This window comes from Papio anubis, chromosome 20, assembly GCF_008728515.1.
Source record: "Papio anubis isolate 15944 chromosome 20, Panubis1.0, whole genome shotgun sequence".
NCBI lineage: Eukaryota > Metazoa > Chordata > Mammalia > Primates > Cercopithecidae > Papio > Papio anubis.
In genome coordinates this window covers 6,213,671-6,231,785 of record NC_044995.1, presented here as the reverse complement: position 1 = coordinate 6,231,785, position 18,115 = coordinate 6,213,671, and the positions used below count along the sequence as shown (strand labels likewise).

Below are 18,115 nucleotides of genomic sequence, written 5' to 3'. Positions count from 1 at the left end.
AAGACTGAATCAGTAATAGAAACTCCCAGCAAAAGAAAGAACAGCCATTATGCCTTCGCTGGCTCACGCCTGTAATCCCAGCACTTTGGGAGGCCGAGGTGGGCAGATCACTAGGTCAGGAGATCGAGACCATCCTGGCCAACATGGTGAAGCCCTGGCTCTACTAAAAATACAAAAATTAGCCAGACACGGTGGCGTATGCCTGTAATCCTAGCTACTCAGGAAGCTGAGGCAGGAGAATCACTTGAACCAGGGAGTCATAGGTTGCAGTGAGCCGGGATCGCGCCACTGCACTCCAGCCTGGTGACAGAGATAGACTCCGTCTCAAAATAATAATAATAATAATAATCTGTTGAATTCAGCACATATTTCTTCTCTCATGAAATCCTGCCCATTGCTGAAGGTGCATACCCCAGGGCTGGTGTCCTCGTTCCATGACTACTGTTCCCCTGGACCCGTGGGAGCAGAGCCTGCAGGAGCAAAGCCCCGGGGCCGGCAGACCCCGCCTGCCGTTGAGTAACCAGGGGAAGTGGGACTCAGTAAGATATGGGTGGTGAAGAAACCCATTCTGATACCCAAATAGCTGCAACAAAGGGAGAAGTGTGTGCCCTTTTCACATTGACCCTTTCCCTTCTGACATTTCTCCCTTCCAAATCCCACAGTACAACAGTTGTAGCATCAGTTACCCAGGCCTCCTGCGAGCCAGGCTTCCCCCTCCCTGTCCTTGGTGTGTATCAACATGCAGAATCCTCACCTCCACAGCCGCGTGTCCCTCTGCTCTGCTCAGTCCTCCTGAGACTGAATCCCCCACCTAGGGGAGAATGACCCCACCCGGCCTGTGCCCCCCACTGAAGCTCCCATCCTGGGGACCTCAGATGTCAGGAGTCTCAGTGTCTCCCCTCTGCACGGTGACTCCTTAGGGGCAGTGTCTGGCTCTGCTGTGTTGACCTCGTTGTGCAGAGAGGGGGTGCCCACTTCGTTGCTGCTGAAGGAGGGAGGAGAGGCTGCCTGCTCACCTCACCTGCACCCCAGTCTCTCATGGCCCTGAGTTCCACCTTTGGCTGGTATGACCTCCACAAACAGTGATAGCCACGGGGGTGATTCAGAGGTCTGGCCAGATGGGACCCAATTTCACCTTGCAGAAAATGTTACCCAAATGGAAGGGCAAGTCCGGGAAGCAAGAAAGAGGGTGGACCCTGCATGGGGTGGGAATCTGGGTGAGTCTCTCACCCTGTCTGGCCTCAGGGTCCCCAGGAGTGGACATGGGGTGGTGTGTGGTGGATCTCCCAGGACTGACTCAGCCCTGACAGTGTCTGGTGTGAAGTTCCTCTTCTGGGGAGGTCACTGTTCTGACTTCACCCCCAACCTCCTGCAGGACCTCCCCTAAGTCTTGAGCCCTCAGTTCCTGAGAGAAGAACCCTGAGGAACAGACGTTCCCTGGCGGCCCTGGCACCTCCAACCCCAGACATGCTACTGCTGCTGCTGCTGCTGCTGCCCCTGCTCTGGGGGACACAGGGGATGGAGGGAGACAGAAAATATGGGGATGGTTACTTGCTTCAAGTGCAGGAACTGGTGACGGTGCAGGAGGGCCTGTGTGTCCATGTGCCCTGCTCCTTCTCCTACCCCAAGGATGACTGGACTTACTCTGACCCAGTTCACGGCTACTGGTTCCGGGCAGGAGACAGACCATACCAAGAGGCTCCAGTGGCCACAAACAACCCAGACACAGAGGTGCAGGCGGAGACCCAGGGCCGATTCCAACTCCTTGGGGACCGATGGAGCAATGACTGCTCCCTGAGCATCAACGACGCCAGGAAGGGGGACGAGGGGTCATATTTCTTTCGGCTAGAGAGAGGACGCATGAAATGGAGTTATAAGTCACAGTTGAATTACAAAGCTAAGCAGCTGTCTGTGTTTGTGACAGGTAAGGCACGGGCTCCTGGACAGGCCACAGGGGAAGGTCATGGGGGGCTGAAAGGCAGGGCTGGGATGGGGCCTGGGAGGGGGTTGGGATTGAAGCAAGTCGGGCTCCAGGGAGGAGCTGGACCAGAGCCTGAGCTTCCCCCAGGGCTGCAGCTGAAATACCTCCTCCTGATCCTGTGTTCCCGTCTTCACCAGCCTTGACCCAGAGGCCTGACATCCTCATCCAAGGGACCCTAGAGTCTGGCCACCCCAGGAACCTGACCTGCTCTGTGCCCTGGGCCTGTGAGCAGAGGATGCCCCCCATGATCTCCTGGATTGGGACCTCCGTGTCCTCCCTGGGCCCCATTACTGCCCGCTTCTCAGTGCTCACCCTTATCCCAAAGCCCCAGGACCACGGCACCAGCCTCACCTGTCAGGTGACCTTGCCGGGGACGGGTGTGACCACGACCAGGACCGTCCAACTCGATGTGTCCTGTGAGTGCTGGACCAAGACGCCCAGGTCCCTCATGAGTTGGGAGGTGTTCCTGAGGGCAGGGGATGGGGTTCAAGCCTGGACACTGGGTTCTGGGTCCCAGAATCTGGGCTGGGAGTGGGGTCAGGAGAATGTTGGCTCCATTTTCCCTGTATATACAGCTCCTGGGGAGACTGGGCCAATGTTCCCAGCCCTTACAGCAATGTAGGTCTTCATGTCTTTCTGTCCCAGACCCTCCTTGGAACTTGACCGTGACTGTCTTCCAAGGAGATGACACAGGTAGGACGGAACCCCCTCTCTGGGGCTGGGGGAGCAGGGCCTTCAGTTCAGGATGGGACTGGGTCTCTCCTCATCCTGGACTCACTTTGAGAAACACAGCTGCCATTGTGCGTGAGCCCAGGGCACAAGAGCCCACATCTCCAGCCCGCGTGGCTACCTGAGCCCCTGTCCTCATCCTGTCCCTGCTCCCCTCAGACTCCTCCACACACTCCCTCCTCGGCCCCACAGCAAAGACAGGGTGACATTGACAGGACCAGACTCCCATTTGTTTGTTTGTTTGTTTGTTTATTTGTTTGTTTTGGCTTTTGTTCATTTTTATTTTGGGACCAGACTTTCAAGTTTCTTGTCAGGCGTCTCCCGAATACTTCCTCTGTCTGATCTTTCTATTTTCCCAGTAGTTTCGATCTAAGTACTTCTGCACAGATGATACAGTCACATGGGCAGAAATACAAAATGCACAGCAGAGTCTGTCCTCCGATGCCCATCCCTCTCCACGGAATTGACCAGTGTCCATCCAGGCTACCCTGAGGCTTGGTTTGTGCACCTGGAGGATCTCAGGTGGTTTGACATCGTAGTGAGACTGTCCGCGCTCTCCTCTAGGACCATGTGTGATTTCGCTGCACAGATGGACTCTGACTTTGTGGCATCCCTTAAGGAAAATCATCTTCCGCAGACACTGTGCAGTGGACAGTCTTGTATCTACTTCCACAGGAATATCTAAGTGTATGGGATAAATTCCTATAAGCAAAATACACTAGTGTCGCATGTTCTTTCTAATTTTGAAAGATGCAGTGAAGTTGTTCTCAATTAAAAGTGGACAAGTTTACATTCCCAACACTGAGCTGTGAAAGTGTGCATTTTCCAGCGCTTCAGTCTATGTCTGTGTGTCAGTTCCTCTCACCAGTCTCCTTCCGTGTCCTTCCTCTTTCTCTGGATCCATTTGTCCCTCTGACCCTCTGTCTCTTTCTCTGCAGCATCCACAGCCCTGGGAAATGGCTCATCTCTTTCAGTCCTGGAGGGGCAGTCTCTGCGCCTGGTCTGTGCTGTCGACAGCAATCCCCCTGCCAGGCTGAGCTGGACCCGAGGGAGCCTGACCCTGTGCCCCTCACAGCCCTGGAACCCTGGGCTGCTGGAGCTGCTGCGAGTGCATGTGAAGGATGAAGGGGAATTCACTTGCCAAGCTGAGAACCCTCGGGGCTCCCAGCACATTTCCCTGAGCCTCTCCCTGCAGAATGAGGGCACAGGTGGGTAAGGGAGGGGCTGAAGGAGGAGAACACACCTGCCCCAACCTCATGGGCCACCCACTGCCCCGAGCTTCAAGGGGGAGCTCAGCTCTCGTCTGTGCTCAGCTGTAAGGCCTGGAACTTCCCTGCAACCCAGGGCATCACTGTTCTCTCCCTGCCAGGAAAGCGGGGTCGGGTGGGGAAAGGGGAGGAGTGGGTCTTGGAGGGGAGGAGCTGGGGCCTGGACAGGTGTGTTTGGGGGTACAAGCGCCTTGCTTTGCAGTGCTTAGACTAGGATGAGACACATGAGGCACTTGCCTTGGCACCAAATTTAAGAAGCCAAAGAAAAATCCAACTCAGAAAGCAAGTAAAGTAATATTGCAATGCCATGATCTTTTGAAAAAAATTAAATTGACTGTGAAATAATTCCACAAGAACACAATATCAAAATTTTAAATAAAGGCAAGACAAGCTGCATCCAGCACTCTCATGCCTTACTGGCCTCAGAAGTAGTCTCCCTTCCTCCCTCCCATTCCTGTTCTGTGTCTGGGAGGGAGAAGAGGGGAATGGAAGTATAGGGCCTTACAGAGAGTGGGAGGGGAAGAGACCCAGTTCTCCGTGATATAAATCCCCAAAGCAACTCCAATCCATCTGTAGGCACTGCAAGGCCTGTATCAGAAGTGACACTGGCGGCAGTTGGGGGAGCTGGAGCCACAGCCCTCGCCTTCCTGTCCTTCTGCGTCATCTTCATCATGTGAGCATTGACCCTGGGGAGGGAGGGAGAACCCTGGGGCAGGCCAGAAACAGAATCCCTGAAGCCAGAACTGGAAGGACCTGGATGGGTCAAGAGCTTGGGGCAAGAATGAGCTCACAGGTGCACAGTGAGCACTTCATGAGCGCCCTTGTTTGTGGGGCTCCACATCTGTGGCAACCTCGGGCCCCACCATCCAGGAGGCAGGAGCCTCTGTTTTCACCGTTGGGGTCTCTGCAACTGGACCACCCCCATCCCATCTCAGTCACCCCTCAAGCCCCCAGTAGGAAATACAGGGCAAGGGCTGGTCTGCCCACTGCACCCCGATCTGACCACACTGAAAGGCTGTCTGGTCTCTTCACTCAGAGTGAGGTCCTGCAGGAAGAAATCAGCAAGGCCAGCAGCGGGCGTGGGGGATACAGGCATGGAAGGTGCGAAGGCCGTCAGGGGCTCGGCCTCTCAGGTGAGTGATGTGGACGTCTCCACATCCAGCACCCAGCCTGGACACCTCCCACAGGATGGCCCCCAGGGTTGCTCTCTTTGGTATGGCCAAAGTCACTTCCTCTTCTCCTCCTCCTTCCCACAAGCCGGCTTCTCCTACAGGACTCCCCATGTTGCTGACAGCATGGCAGTCCCTACCCCCAATTTCTCCCAGGCCAAGCACTGCGTAGGAGTTATCTCCTCTCTGTCCTCCCTTTCTTTTCTATAGCCCCGATTCACCATCTCTTCTCCATTTTTCCTCCCCAAGAATAGCTGGCATCTCTTCTCTGCAGCCCCAGCCATCCTGACCCCTCTCATTATTTTTCCTATTGGGGGGACCTGATTTCTTTGACTGGCTTGTCCTCCTTACATCACTAACCTGTGAGCTTCCCCAGGGCAGGTATCATGTCTCAACCAAGGCCCTGTAATTCTATCTCATTTACCCTCTTTTTGCTCATTGTATCATAATTTACATGTAGATATTCATTTCTTATTTTTATTTTTTTCTCAAGGCAGAGTCTTGCTCTGTCACCTCGGCTCACTGCAACCTCTGCCTCCCGGGTCCAAGCAATTCTCCTGCTTCAGCCTCCCAAGTAGCTGGGATTACAGGCATGCACCACGCACACCAGGTTAATTTTTGTATTTTTAGTAGAGACGGGGTTTCACCATGTTGGTCAGGCTGGTCTCGAACTCCTGACCTTGTGATCCGTCCTCCTCGGCCTCCCAAAGTGTTAGGATTAGGGGCGTGAGCCACCGAACCCAAGCTGATACTCATTTCTTTTAACAGTCATTTGTTGCCACCTCCCTCAATTAAAGACTGAGCTGCCACTTTGGAAGGCCAAGGCAGGTGGATCACTTGAATCCAGGAGCTTGAGATCAGCCTGGGCAACATAATGAGGTCCCATCTCTACAAAAAAAATGCAAAACTTAACCAGGCATGGTGGTGAGTTCCTGCAGCCCCACCTACTTGGGGGGCTAAGATGGAATGATCCCTTAAGCCCAGGAGGTGAAGGGTGCAGTGAGCTGGGATCGCAGCACTGCACTCTAGTCTTGGCAACAGAGCCAGACTCCGTCTCAAAAACAAAACAAAAGCAAAAACAAAAAAACAGTGAGCTGCAGGAGGTCAGGGCCCACACCTACCATGTCCATCACAGCTTATCCAGCACTGGCTCAGGGCCTCACACACAGGGGCCTCAGCAGGACTCCAGGCTTTTGGGTCAGAAGGAACAGACTGGATTGGATCCTGGTCCAACACAGATTTTGGGTGCAGTGTTTACTGTTTCTACCTCAGTTTTCATATTTATAAAATGGAGATAATAATAATATTTTATGATGGAGTTGTTGTGGGAAGTTAATGAAATTAGTAAACACCAAATAGGTACTCAGTTAAGTGTTAAATATTGGAGGAAAGCATGAAAGAGACTTCGACAAAAATGCAGGTGGGATGAACGGAGGACGGATCTCCTGGGCCTCCTGGATTCTCCCTGCCTCATCCTGACTCCACTGCTCTGCTCTGACTCCCTTCTCTCTCTCTGTTCAGAGACCCCTGACTGAATCCTGGACAGAGGGCAGTCCTCCAAAGAAGCCTCCCCCAGCTGTTGCCCACTCATCAGGGGAGGAAGAAGAGCTCCGGTATGCAACCCTTAGCTTCCATAAAGTGAAGCATCAGGACCCGCAGAGACAAGAGGCCACTGACAGTGAGTACTCGGAGATCAAGATTCACAAGTGAGAATCTGCAGAGACTCGGGCCTATTTCAGGAATCACAACCCCTCCAGCAAAGAAGTCAGAGGCTGATTCTCATAGAACAAGAGCCCTCTAGAGCCCCACGGTATGCAGTAGGTCACCAGGGCTCCCTCCTCCTGTCTACCCAAACTTGGACCAACATCTCCCCTTTCTCCAGCTACCCAGGACCCATCCCTGCCCCTAGCTTCTGCTACCCACCATTCTCCTCTCTACATCTCTAAGGTTGACTATTTTAGATTCCACATAGAGATGAGGTCGTGTGGTACTTGCCTCTCTGTGCCTGGCTCATTTCATACAACAAAACATCCCCTAGATTCATCCATGTTCTCTCAAATGACAGACTCATGCATTGAATTTTTTTTTCTTTGAGAGATGGAGTTTCACTCTGTTGCCCAGGCTGGAGTGCAGTGGTTTGATCTCTGCTCACTGCAACCTCCACCTCCTGGGTTCGAACAATTCTCCTGCCTCAGCTTCCCAAGTAACTGGGACTACAGGTGTGTAATACCATGCCCAGCTAATTTTTGTATTTTTTAGTAGAGACGGGGTTTCACTATATGTGGGCCAGGCTAGTCTCAAACTCCTGACCTCAAGTGATCTGCCTGTCTTGGCCTCCCAAAGTGCTGGGATTGCAGGCATGAGCCACCATACCCAGCTTGCATTGAATATTTGCAAGGAGCTAAAAGAAGATTTTAAATGGTCTCACAAAAATAGATAAATATTTGCGCAGATGGGTGTGCTAATCATTGTGACTTGATGGTTCCATGGTGTATCTGGGTGTGGAAACCTCACTGGGTCTGTCTCAAGGCCACCCGGCTACTCAGGGCAGGGCTGGAATTTAAAGCCCATCCGATTCTGAGGTTTGTTCTCTCCTCTAGCACTGAGTCAAGCAATCGGCAGGCCAGGCACACCTTGGCAATAAGTTTTCAGGAAATAAATTCCTTGAGGGCATTGACTTTTACAAAAGAGGGAGCAGCAATGGCCTAGAGTCTCAGGAACAAGACAGGTGCACTGAGGAGATGAAGGCCAGAACCCCTTGCCCTACCTGTATGGTGGGTCTGTACTTATTTTGTTTACCCCCAATTTTTTAAATGTTTTTTTTAATTGCAGATTGTTTGTTTGATATGGTTTGGCTGTGTCCCCACCCAAATCTTATCTAGAATTGTGATCAGAATTATAATCTCCATGTGTTGGGGGAAAGACCTGGTGGGAGGTGATAGGATCATGGGGGTGGTTCCCCCATGCTGCTCTCCTGACAGTGAGTGAGTTTTCACCAGATCTGATGGTTTTATAAGTGGTGGTTTCCCCTGCTCTTCTCTCTTGCCTGCCACCATGTAAGATGTGCCTGGTTCACCTTCTGCCATGATTGTAAGTTTCCTGAGGCCTCCCCAGACATGTGGAATTGTGAGTCAATTAAACCTCTTTCATCTATAAATTACTCAGTCTCGGGTATTTCTTAAGAGCAGTGTGAAAACAGGTTAATACATTGTTCTTTGAAATTTAAAAATAGTGTTAGCTTTTCAGTTGAATCACGCAGCTCTTACGTATGCTGTTCCATGAGTTTTGCCAAACATGCACCTCTGTGTAACACGCTCCTCAATCAAGGATAGAGAAGTTTTCCTTCACTCCAGGAAGATCCTGGTGTCCTTCTCAGTCAATCCCCAGCCCTGAGAGCCACCACTTTCTGATTCCTGTCACCAGAGATTATTTTCCATGTCCTTGAACTTCCTATAATTGGCATCACCCAGTATGTATTCTTGTATCTTTTTTCACTCAGCGTTGCATTTTTATTGTTGTTGTTGTTGTTGTTGTTGTTGTTGTTGTTGTTTGAGACAGAGTCTCACTCTGTCACCCAGGCTGCAGTGCAATGGCATGATCTCGACTCACTGCAGCCTCCACCTCCCGAGTTCAAGTGAGTCTCCTGCCTCAGCCTCCTGAGTAGCTGGAACTATAGGCGCACGCCATCACACCCAGCTAATTTGTGTATTTTTAGTAGAGGCAGGGTCTCACCATGTTGGCCAGGATGGTCTCAATCTCCAGACCTCGTGATCCACCCGCCTTGGCCTCCCAAACTGCTGGGATTACAGGCGTGAGCCATGTGCCTGGCCACATTGTGTGTTTTGAGATTCATCCATGTTGTGTGTGTCAGCATCTGTTCTCTTTATTGCTGGGTAGAACGCCATTGCATTGTATGAGCAAATCACAGTTCATTCCCTTATTTTTTCCTATACATTGATACTGTTTTGGTTGTGGCGATTATCAATATAGCTGCTGTGAACATATTTGTATGATAGTGTATTGAGGTGTTTCCATTTCTCTCTGGGATTTGGGGCAGGGCTGAGATGGGAACAATGAGGTCAGATTCCCATGCTGGCCATTCGAGGGTATCCAGGATGTCCTGTGGAGATGGCATCTAGCAGCTCAGAAGGGAAGGCAAGAGGGGCTGGAGATGGACACGGGAAACATCAGAGGGTCCCATCATCCTAATAATGGGGTTGTCGTGGGTTGAATCTTGTCCCGCAAAGTGATATGCTCAAGTCCTAGCCCCCAGTGTCTATGTCTGTGGCTTTCTTTGGAAATAGTCTTTGCAGATGTTGCCAAGCTAATAGGAGGTCATACTGGATGAGGTGGGCCCTGAGTGCCATGACTGGTGTCCTAATGCAATGAGGGAAACTGAACACAAGACACACACAGGGAGGAAGGCCATGTGACAGCAGAGGCAGAGGTTGGGGTTTTCCTGCCACAGCCCGCAGAAGCTAGAAAAGGCCAGAAACAGTCTTCCCAGTGCTTTCCGAGGGAGATAGCCCAATGACAGCATGATTTGGGACATTTGGCCTTCATAACGTCAAAGAATAAATTTCTGTGGCTTTAAGTCATCAAATTTGTGGGAATTTGATAGGGAAGCCCTAAGAAGCCAACACACCTGCTGGCACCTGCTGTGCACTGGGACTTGGGCCCGTCCTCTCTCCGCAGGCCTCAGAGTGACTCTCGAGAGGGCCAGCTCTACCCAGGCCACAGATGAGCCCTGGTGAGCCGATCAGCACCATGCAGGCCAGCAAGTGGAGGATCCAGATCAAATCCAGGCAGCTGCCCCAAGGCACAAAGGGTGCCTTAATTAGGGGAACGGAGATGCCTCTCACCCAGCGCCCACCTTGTACCAGGCACCAGCTTGACTGTTGGTGAACTTTTACTCACTGCTTCCTTTTCCACAGTCCTAGGGGGAGGGTGTCACATAGTGAGTGGTTCCTAGGGACAGTGACCACCGCAGCTGCTGGGCTGGCCGTCTACACTTCCACAGATTCGGTTTCAGCCAGAGAGGAGACCCTTTTCCTCCCTCCCCTCTTTATCTTCCTTCTCTCCCCCTTTCCTTTATTTTATCTACTTTCATTATGAAGGATAGATTTGGTGAGATATTTGGGGCACATTCATGAAGGCAGCTCAGAGAAGAAGTTCCAGAAGTGGCATTATGAACACCGAACTAACTTCATACTGTTCTAACTTCTTGTTCTTTTTTTCCGATTATAAAAATTGACCTGGCACAATGGCTCACGCTTGTAACCTCAACACTTTGGAAGGCCGATGCAGGCAGATCATGAGGTCAGGAGTTTGAGACCAGCCTGGCGAACATGGTGAAACCCCATCTTTACTAAAAATACAAAAATTAACCGGGAGTGGTGGTGTGCACCTGTAATCCCAGCTACTGGGGAGGAATGAGGCAGGAGAACTGCTGGAACCCGGGAGGGTTGCAGTAAACCGAGATTGCACCATTGCACTCCAGCCTGGGCAACAGAGCAAGACTCCATCTCAAAAAAAAAAAAATGCACATTGTGAGAAAAATACTTTGGAACATTCAATAAAAATAAAATTAAAACAGAGATAACACTGATAATATTTGAAGTTTTCACAATTTTTGTGGGTGTGTGTAGACATAAAACTGTGGAAAACATATGTGTATCCTTTATATTTTCTATCTGCCTGTCAAATAATCCACGCTCCTCACGGGGCTGCTGTCAGATGCAGCTTTGCATTACATGTTTCTAACCTAAGGTCCCGTTACCAGCGTTTTCTGCATCAGGAAACTCCTTCCCCAGCGTGGTTTCTTTTCTTTTTTTTTTTTTTTAGACGGAGTCTCACTCTGTTGCCAGGCTGGAGTGCAATGACACCATCTCCGCTCACTGCAACCTCTGCCTCCCTGGTTCAAGCTATTTTCCTGCCTCAGTCTCCCGAGTAGCTGGGACTACAGGCTTGTGCCACCACCCCCAGCTAATTTTTGTATTCTTAGTAGAGACGGGGTTTCACCTTGTTGGTCAGGCTGGTCTCGATCTCTTGACCTTGTGATCCGCCCGCCTCGGCCTACCAAAGTGCTGGGATTACAGGCATGAGCCACCGCGCCCGGCCTCCCGGCGTGGTTTCTAACAATGAAGACAAGCTCAATGTGTGCAGTGCCCATTTAAGGAATTCCTCATTGTCAGGAACTTACAGGTTGGTCCTTTTCCCTGTCCCCGGCATTGCTGAGATGGGCGTCTTTACAGCATCTCTGGGGACTCCACCGCCCAGAGGGAAGGAATCTGAGAAGCTGGAAGTGCAGGAGCTGAGGGAGACCGCGCTGGGAATGAGCGCCTAGCTCTGCGTGTGGCCCACCCCATTGGCCAGCTCTGATTGGCATATGGAACGCCCAATGGCCACACTGCCCATGACGTCATCCCCAAGTCCTGGGTGGGGTCTGCAGACTTCCCCCAGGATCCCCCATCTCCAGACCTTGGTGTGACTGGGCTGGGCCCCTCTCTTGCCGGTCCCCTCCGGAGAGACCCTGGGCCCTTTCCAGCCTCGCTGGCCCTAACCCCAGCTCTTCTCCATCACCCTCTTCTCACCTGCTTGTCCCGCTGGTCTTGTCCTTGGGTCTGAGGCGGACACATATGGGGCCCGATTTGCCCTATGGGGAGAAATCAGGGAAGAAGTCACATCTCAGGTCCGTAAGAAACACAAGAGACGCCTGTAATCCCAGCACTTTGGGAGGCCGAGACCTGCGGATCACAAGTTCAGGAATTCGAGACTAGCCTGACCAACATGGTGAAACCCTGTCTCTACTAAAATTACAAAAATTAGCGGGGCGTGGTGGCATGTGCCTGTAACCCCAGCTACTCAGGAGGCTGAGGCAGGAAAATCTCTTGAACCCAGGAGGCGGAGGTTGCAGTGAGCCGAGATCCGTCATTACACTCCAGCCTGGGCAACAGAGAGAGACTCCGTCTCAAAAAAAAAGAAGAAAAGAAAAAGAAAAAAGAAAGAAAAAGAAACACAGGAGAGTCCTGGGTAGAGAGAGGTGAAGGGGCCCAACTTCTCATTAAGTCCAAGCCCAATCCCTCCCCACATGGGACCCTAGGAGTTGGAGGAGATGGTCTGGGGGCTTCACCTCTGCACCGAGAGTCCTCAACATCAACACACTTTTAAAGATTTCCGAGGGCACTGGAGGCAGATGCCATTGTGTGGGGGGAAAGAGGCCGGGTGAAGCTGAGAAAGGACTTGGCACTGCTGCCCTCATTACCAGTGACAATAATAATGGGGAAAATAGCAATCATTTATTTCACACCTATTACATGGCAGGCCCTATGCTAGATAGTAATATCTTTAACTGTCCCAACAGCCAAGCAAGACAGATATTTTAACCCCAGTTGCAAATGAAGAAATTAGGGTTCAGAGAAGTGAAGTTACTTGTCCCACATCACTCAGCAAGAACACAACCCACCCAGCAAGAGATGAGTGCAGAGGTGAGGGTGGGGGTCCAAGTTCCTGGCTCCTGCACGTGGATAGAAATGCATGTTCTCTCTTGCTCTGTGTGTGTGTGTGTGTGTGTGTGTGTGTGTGTGTGTGTCTCAGTGAGTGTAACACATCTCTGGGTCTGTGCAGAGCTGTGTCTGTGGGTGAGGTGTGCCAGTGTGTGAGCTCATAAAAGTCCTGCTGAAGATCCTGACCCCTTGTCCTCTCCTCCACCCCTGCTCTGGGAGTTTCCGACTGAGCCTCTGGATGGGGATGGTCCCAGCCTCCTCCCCTCCTTTGGTCCCAGCTGCCCTTCCCTCAGCCCTGGGAAGCTCATCCAGCATCCAGCATCTCTTACCCATGAGCCCCCTCCACAGGCTCCGTCTAGGTCTGAAAGATCTATGAGCTGCCTGGGGTCCTCCAGGAGGAGGGGTCCCTCCAGAGACACAGCCGCCCCCTCTGCACCCTCCTAGACCTGTGTCTCCTGGCACAGAGGCTGCCGGTCTCGTCTCCGAGCCCTCGGGGTGGCCTTTCCTGCCCAGGGTGGACTCTGACCAGCAGGGGTGGGCTCTGGGGAGGGCAGCTCTTGGGAGCCCAACCTTATCTTTGTGACTTTATGTTGCCTTTAGTTTATTACTTATTTATTTATTTTTATATTTGCTTATATTATTTTGACCTTGTTATAAAGCAAGCCGGAAAACAAAAACACAAAAATCAAAGCTCACTGTTGGGAAAATTGCGAAACACGGAAAAGCACAGCAAAGCCTTAGATTTCCAGGTGCCCTGTTTCTGCTTTTTCATTTGGTTTTCCTGCTCAGGACCTCGCCTAATTTTTGTGTTTTTTTTTTTTTTTTGAGAATTGTCATACTGGTTACTTTTATTTCCTATAAAAGTGACGTTAAAAGAAGAGGTTGAAGAGTTAAGTGTACTGGATTCTCACACGCTTGCCAAGTCACAGGGTTCAACCACTTTGATAATCTTTTTTTAACTGATAAATAGGACACGCATATTACGAGCCTCACATTGAAGCCTGATTTCATATGAAAATGATATTGAAAGAAGGGGTTGAAGAGTCAAGTGCACTGGATTAGCACACATTTATCATCTTACAGGATTCATCCGCTTCGATAATTTTTTTATTGATAAACAGGAATGCATATCACAAGCCTCACATTGAAGCTCAGTACACATTCCACCCCCAACAACAGTGTGCACATGAATGTGCCAAACGAGCTCTGGGAACTCACGTCTCCTGGATCACCGACAGTATGAGCTTTGTCCCCCTGGCTGTGACACGGTTCATCCCTAATAGTGCACACGCTTCTGCAGAGACCGAGTCCATTTCCAAACCTCCTGCAGGTTTGCTCTCTTGGCCAGGATGGCGCCTCAAGCAGGACCCTTTGTGGTTTTCACCGGCAGTGCTAGAAGCTTTGATTCAGAGGGAGCACAGAGCAACTAAAAACAAAACCAAAACAGTTCCCAGATAAAGAGAAATTTACAACAATTGCCAGGAGGGAAACACCGACTTTTCTTAGTGTGGGAGGCAGGCTGAAAGGAAGACCCTCAGATTTGTCACAGATTGTTTCTTCATGCGTCCGGCCAGAAACATACAAACCAGGCAATTTAAAGACAAGTCCCCAAGGCGGGGAACTGTTGGCTTTCTGGGATAATTTTAAGTTCCCCACCAAGGATCCTATTTTATCACTTGGGTGGTGAGTAGAGAAACAAACACAAATGCCAACAAAAAAAATCCAATAAGCTGGTGCCATCCTGACCATTCCCGGCATGAGTGTTGCCTGCATCGCGGCCCACACGGTCTCCCCTGCTATGGCTGGTGGGCGAGTTCAGATTCTTGACTTTGCCTCAAAAAAAGAACTTGAGAGTGAGTCCAAGGTAAAAGTAAGCAAGAGAGTTAATGGCAAAGTGAAAGTGCACCCTGACAACTGCTCAAACGTGAGAGGGCACTGACTGACGCTGGGGAAACTGCCTTTAGGGGAATCTTCCGTGATTACTCATGCGGGGGTGGGACGGTGTTGCTCTTAAGCATGTTCTGGGTGGTCTCTTAGGCCCGCATGCGCAGTGGCTGTACACGCTAGTGCATACCTCGCTGTCTCATTAGCACCTTAAGTCTCCACGCGGGGGTGTGTTTTCACTATTATAACGAGCCTAGGTCAGCCCGAGGACACTAACTCAGCATGGGTTTCCGCACTTGCACGAATTTGGGGAATTTCCCTTCTTCGCTTCTACCTCCTTGCTGCAGGGTGTTTTGACCACGAGCCCAGAATGCGGTTTGTGCGATGTCGGGCGGTTTGTTCTCTCCGTCTATTTAGCAAGTTTGTTTCCCTTTAAGGGAGGCTGTGACCCGCCTGTCTGATCTACTTCCGCTGCAGCTGCACCAGGGAGCAACACAGGAATTTCGCAGGAACGCTGGAAGAAACCACAGACCTTTCTAAAGAAGCAGTGGGCAGCAGCCTACCCCAGGAGCCAGGCAGAAAACGGTGACTCCCCGCAGTGTGGGAAGGGGAGAGACTGACTCAGGGATGTGTATTCTTTTGTTGCCTTTCCTTCGGGTTGAAGAGCACTTAGGTTGATTCTGTATCTTTCCAATCATGAATTTGCTCAACTTTTTGCTTTTTCTTCTCCCTCAGGAGCACCTATGAGTCTCAGATTTTGGGCAAGGCTCCTTTCCCCACTCAAGATGATATTGCAAATCTTGGTCCGGAGTTTCTCTCAACCCGTGACCGCCTCCTGAGTCAGCTGACTGGCTTCTGCAAGGTCCCCTGTGAGGCAGCATCGGGAATGGCTTCCCTCTGTCCCTGCTGGAGCCTGGGAGTGCATGCCAAGCATATCCCAGTGTGGCTCCTTCTTACTGTAGCAGGACGAGCCGCAGACAAAACCCCTCAGACACCGAGTGGTAGAAGGAAGGGCTTTATTCAGCTGGGAGCATCGGCAAGCTACTGCCTTAAAATCCGAGCTCCCCGAGTGCACAATTTCTGTCCCTTTTAAGGGCTCACAACACTAAAGATTTTACATGAAAGGGTCGTGATTGATTTGAGCAAGCAGGGGGTACGTGACAGGGGCTGCATGCACCGGTGGTCAGAGTGAAACAGAGCAGGGCGGGGAGTTTTACAATGTTCTTCTATACAATGTCTGGAATCTATGAATCACATCGGTTTCTAAGTTATGAGTTGATTTGTAACTACTGGGTTTAGGCCAGGCAGGCCCAGGCCTGGTTTCGGGCCTGGCACCGGGCTGCCTGTCTTTGGTTTTACTTCCTTGTTTTTTTCTTAAAACAGGTGCTGAGTATAAAACAATGTAAAACAATGTGAGAGGGTCTCTCTCTTTCCTCATTATCTACTCCCTAGCGCTCCCTAAATCAGCTCCAGTGCTGGGCAGGGTGAGGGCTCCCCGGTCCTGTGGCCTGGACCGTGTGGCACCCCAGTGGGAGTGCACATCCCTGAGTCTGTCTCTCCCCTTCCCACACCGCGGGGACTCACCGTTTTCTGCCTGGCTCATGGTGTAGGCTGCTGCCCATTGCTTCTTTAGAAAGGTCTGTGGTTTCTTACAGTTTTCCTGTTAAGTTCCTGTGTTGCTCTCTGGTAAAAAGCTCACAACATAAATCTTTATACACTGTTTCATCTTTCCAAGGTGGGAGAGCCCTGCTAACAATGCCTGCAATCTGCCATCCGCTCTTTTCAGTTTTGAAGTGTTATCTACACTCATGCACATATACATAATGTTTACCAAAGTGGGATCATTTTCTTAAATGTCCTTCTTTATTAGGAATTCTGAAACGTTAAGGGCAGATTTAATCAGAGGAAGGTGAATATACAGCTATGGGTGTCTAGCATATATTTACAAAATATCTCTAAAGTCTTCTGTATCTAGATATATTTATGAAATGTCTCTGAAGTCTTCTGTTGTACTCTGAAAGTCCATATGAATATTTGTGGCCTATGGAAAAACACGTTTCTGTTAGTTTCAATAGGAAAATAATGCATTCATTGTCACTGAAGTTATTTGATTGACCTGACTCAATATTTGAGTATAAATGGAAGCCCCAGAAGATGTGCAAAGTGGACCTTCTGCTTTAGGTCCTCTGAAGCACTTTTCACCCCCTGCCCTTGGGTCCTGGATTCTCACTGGGGAAGCACAGCTGTGCACCATTACTGTTAATTATTCATGGCTGCATAGTATTCCACTGAATTTGATGTGTGTTAACTTATTCAACCAATACCCTATTTGGGAGCATTAAGCTTTTTTCAATTTGTTTTGAAACAGGGTCTTGCTCTGTTGCCCAGGCTGGAGTGCAGTGGCACGATCATGGTTCACTGCTGCCTCAACCCTCTCGGCTCAGGCAGTCCTCCGACCTCAGCCTCCTGAGTAGCTGGGACCACAAGCATGCACTACCATGCCTAGCTAATTTTTTTTTTTTTTTTTTTTTTTTTTTTGGTGGAGACAGAGTCTGCCTATGTTGCCCAGGCTGATCTCAAACTCATGGACTCAAGCAATCCTCCCACTTCAGCCTCCTTAAGTGCTGAGATGTAGGCTTGAGCCACTATGCCCAGTCAGTTCTCTCCATTTTAAAAAATATATAGACAATTTTTCCCAGAAGCATATGACGGAATAGACCTAATTTTTAGAGCAGTTTAGGTTCACAGATTGAGCAGAAGGTACAGAGATTCTCCATGTGCCACCTGCCCCCACACATGCATAGCCTCCTCTATTATCAGCATCTCCCACCAGAGTGGTACATTTGTCATATTTGATGAACCTCCATTGATACGTTATTAGCACCCGAAGTCCATCGTTTATATCAGGGTTCACTATTTTGTATATACAGCAGCATGAACAGCTTTTGCCTAGTCCCGTTTGTAGATCCCTGATGAATCCCAGCAGTCGACTTGTGTGGGAAACACATGAACCTTACCCAGAGAGAAATCTGGCCTTTCGGAGCACCTTGTGCAAAACCCTGTCTCTTCAGTCGGGAATAGCAGTATCCAGGGCTCACCTGGGGGCAGGAGGCAGCCTGGGGAGCAGACCCAAGGCGCTCTCAATCCATTTCTGGAGCCTAGCTTTGTACCTTCTTATCAAGAGAGCAGAACGTCACAGTCCTGCCTGGTGCAACCAGAATGGACACTAATAAACAGCCATTCCTCCCCATTTATCAGGCCTGGAGACCAAATGGAATGTTAACCTGGGATTTTTGAAGAGTTTTACACAAGGTGGGGTTCCCTACCCGCTCCCTACCCGCATCGTTGGGGCCCTGTCTGGGCAAACACCACCACCCCAAATGCATCACACCACTAGGGGGAGCCATAGAGTTGCACAATGCATCAACCCTAATCTTTGTCTACAGCCTCCTGGTAGGGGTAAGAAGTGGATAGAGAAGGTGAGAGGCAGGACGTCCCAAACGGCTTCCAGAGAAAATGGAAGTGGGTAAAAAAAAGTGTCATTAACTATAAATAACATTACGAATAAACTCAGATAAT

General features: G+C 50.4%; 1 protein-coding gene across 5 annotated transcripts; it reads left to right on the top strand.

The window, feature by feature from the left end:
- Positions 1–436: 436 nt before the first annotated feature.
- On the top strand, positions 437–10,470 carry LOC101019512 (sialic acid-binding Ig-like lectin 8). 5 transcript variants are annotated; one of them, XM_021931381.2, is made up of 8 exons: positions 897–1,924; positions 2,119–2,397; positions 2,627–2,674; positions 3,649–3,918; positions 4,555–4,651; positions 5,015–5,111; positions 6,669–6,825; positions 9,843–10,470. In XM_021931381.2, exons 1-8 carry the CDS (start codon positions 1,468–1,470, stop codon positions 9,899–9,901), a joined length of 1,464 nt encoding a protein of 487 aa, XP_021787073.1. In that variant the 5' UTR covers positions 897–1,467; the 3' UTR covers positions 9,902–10,470. The 5 variants fall into 5 exon arrangements, with proteins under 5 accessions (XP_021787076.1, XP_021787075.1, XP_021787073.1 ...); XM_021931384.2 differs by lacking the exon at positions 2,119–2,397 and having other exon boundaries at positions 437–1,924; XM_021931383.2 differs by lacking the exon at positions 2,627–2,674 and having other exon boundaries at positions 885–1,924.
- The last annotated feature ends 7,645 nt before the right edge of the window (positions 10,471–18,115 follow it).

Coding starts and splice junctions, on each gene's coding strand:
- LOC101019512 (XM_021931381.2), top strand. CDS start 1,468: ATGCTACTGCTGCTGCTGCTGCTGCTGCCCCTGCTCTGGGGGACACAG. Junction 3,919..4,554: donor CCTGCAGAATGAGGGCACAG/GTGGGTAAGGGA, acceptor ATCCATCTGTAG/GCACTGCAAGGCCTGTATCA. Junction 5,112..6,668: donor TCAGGGGCTCGGCCTCTCAG/GTGAGTGATGTG, acceptor CTCTCTGTTCAG/AGACCCCTGACTGAATCCTG.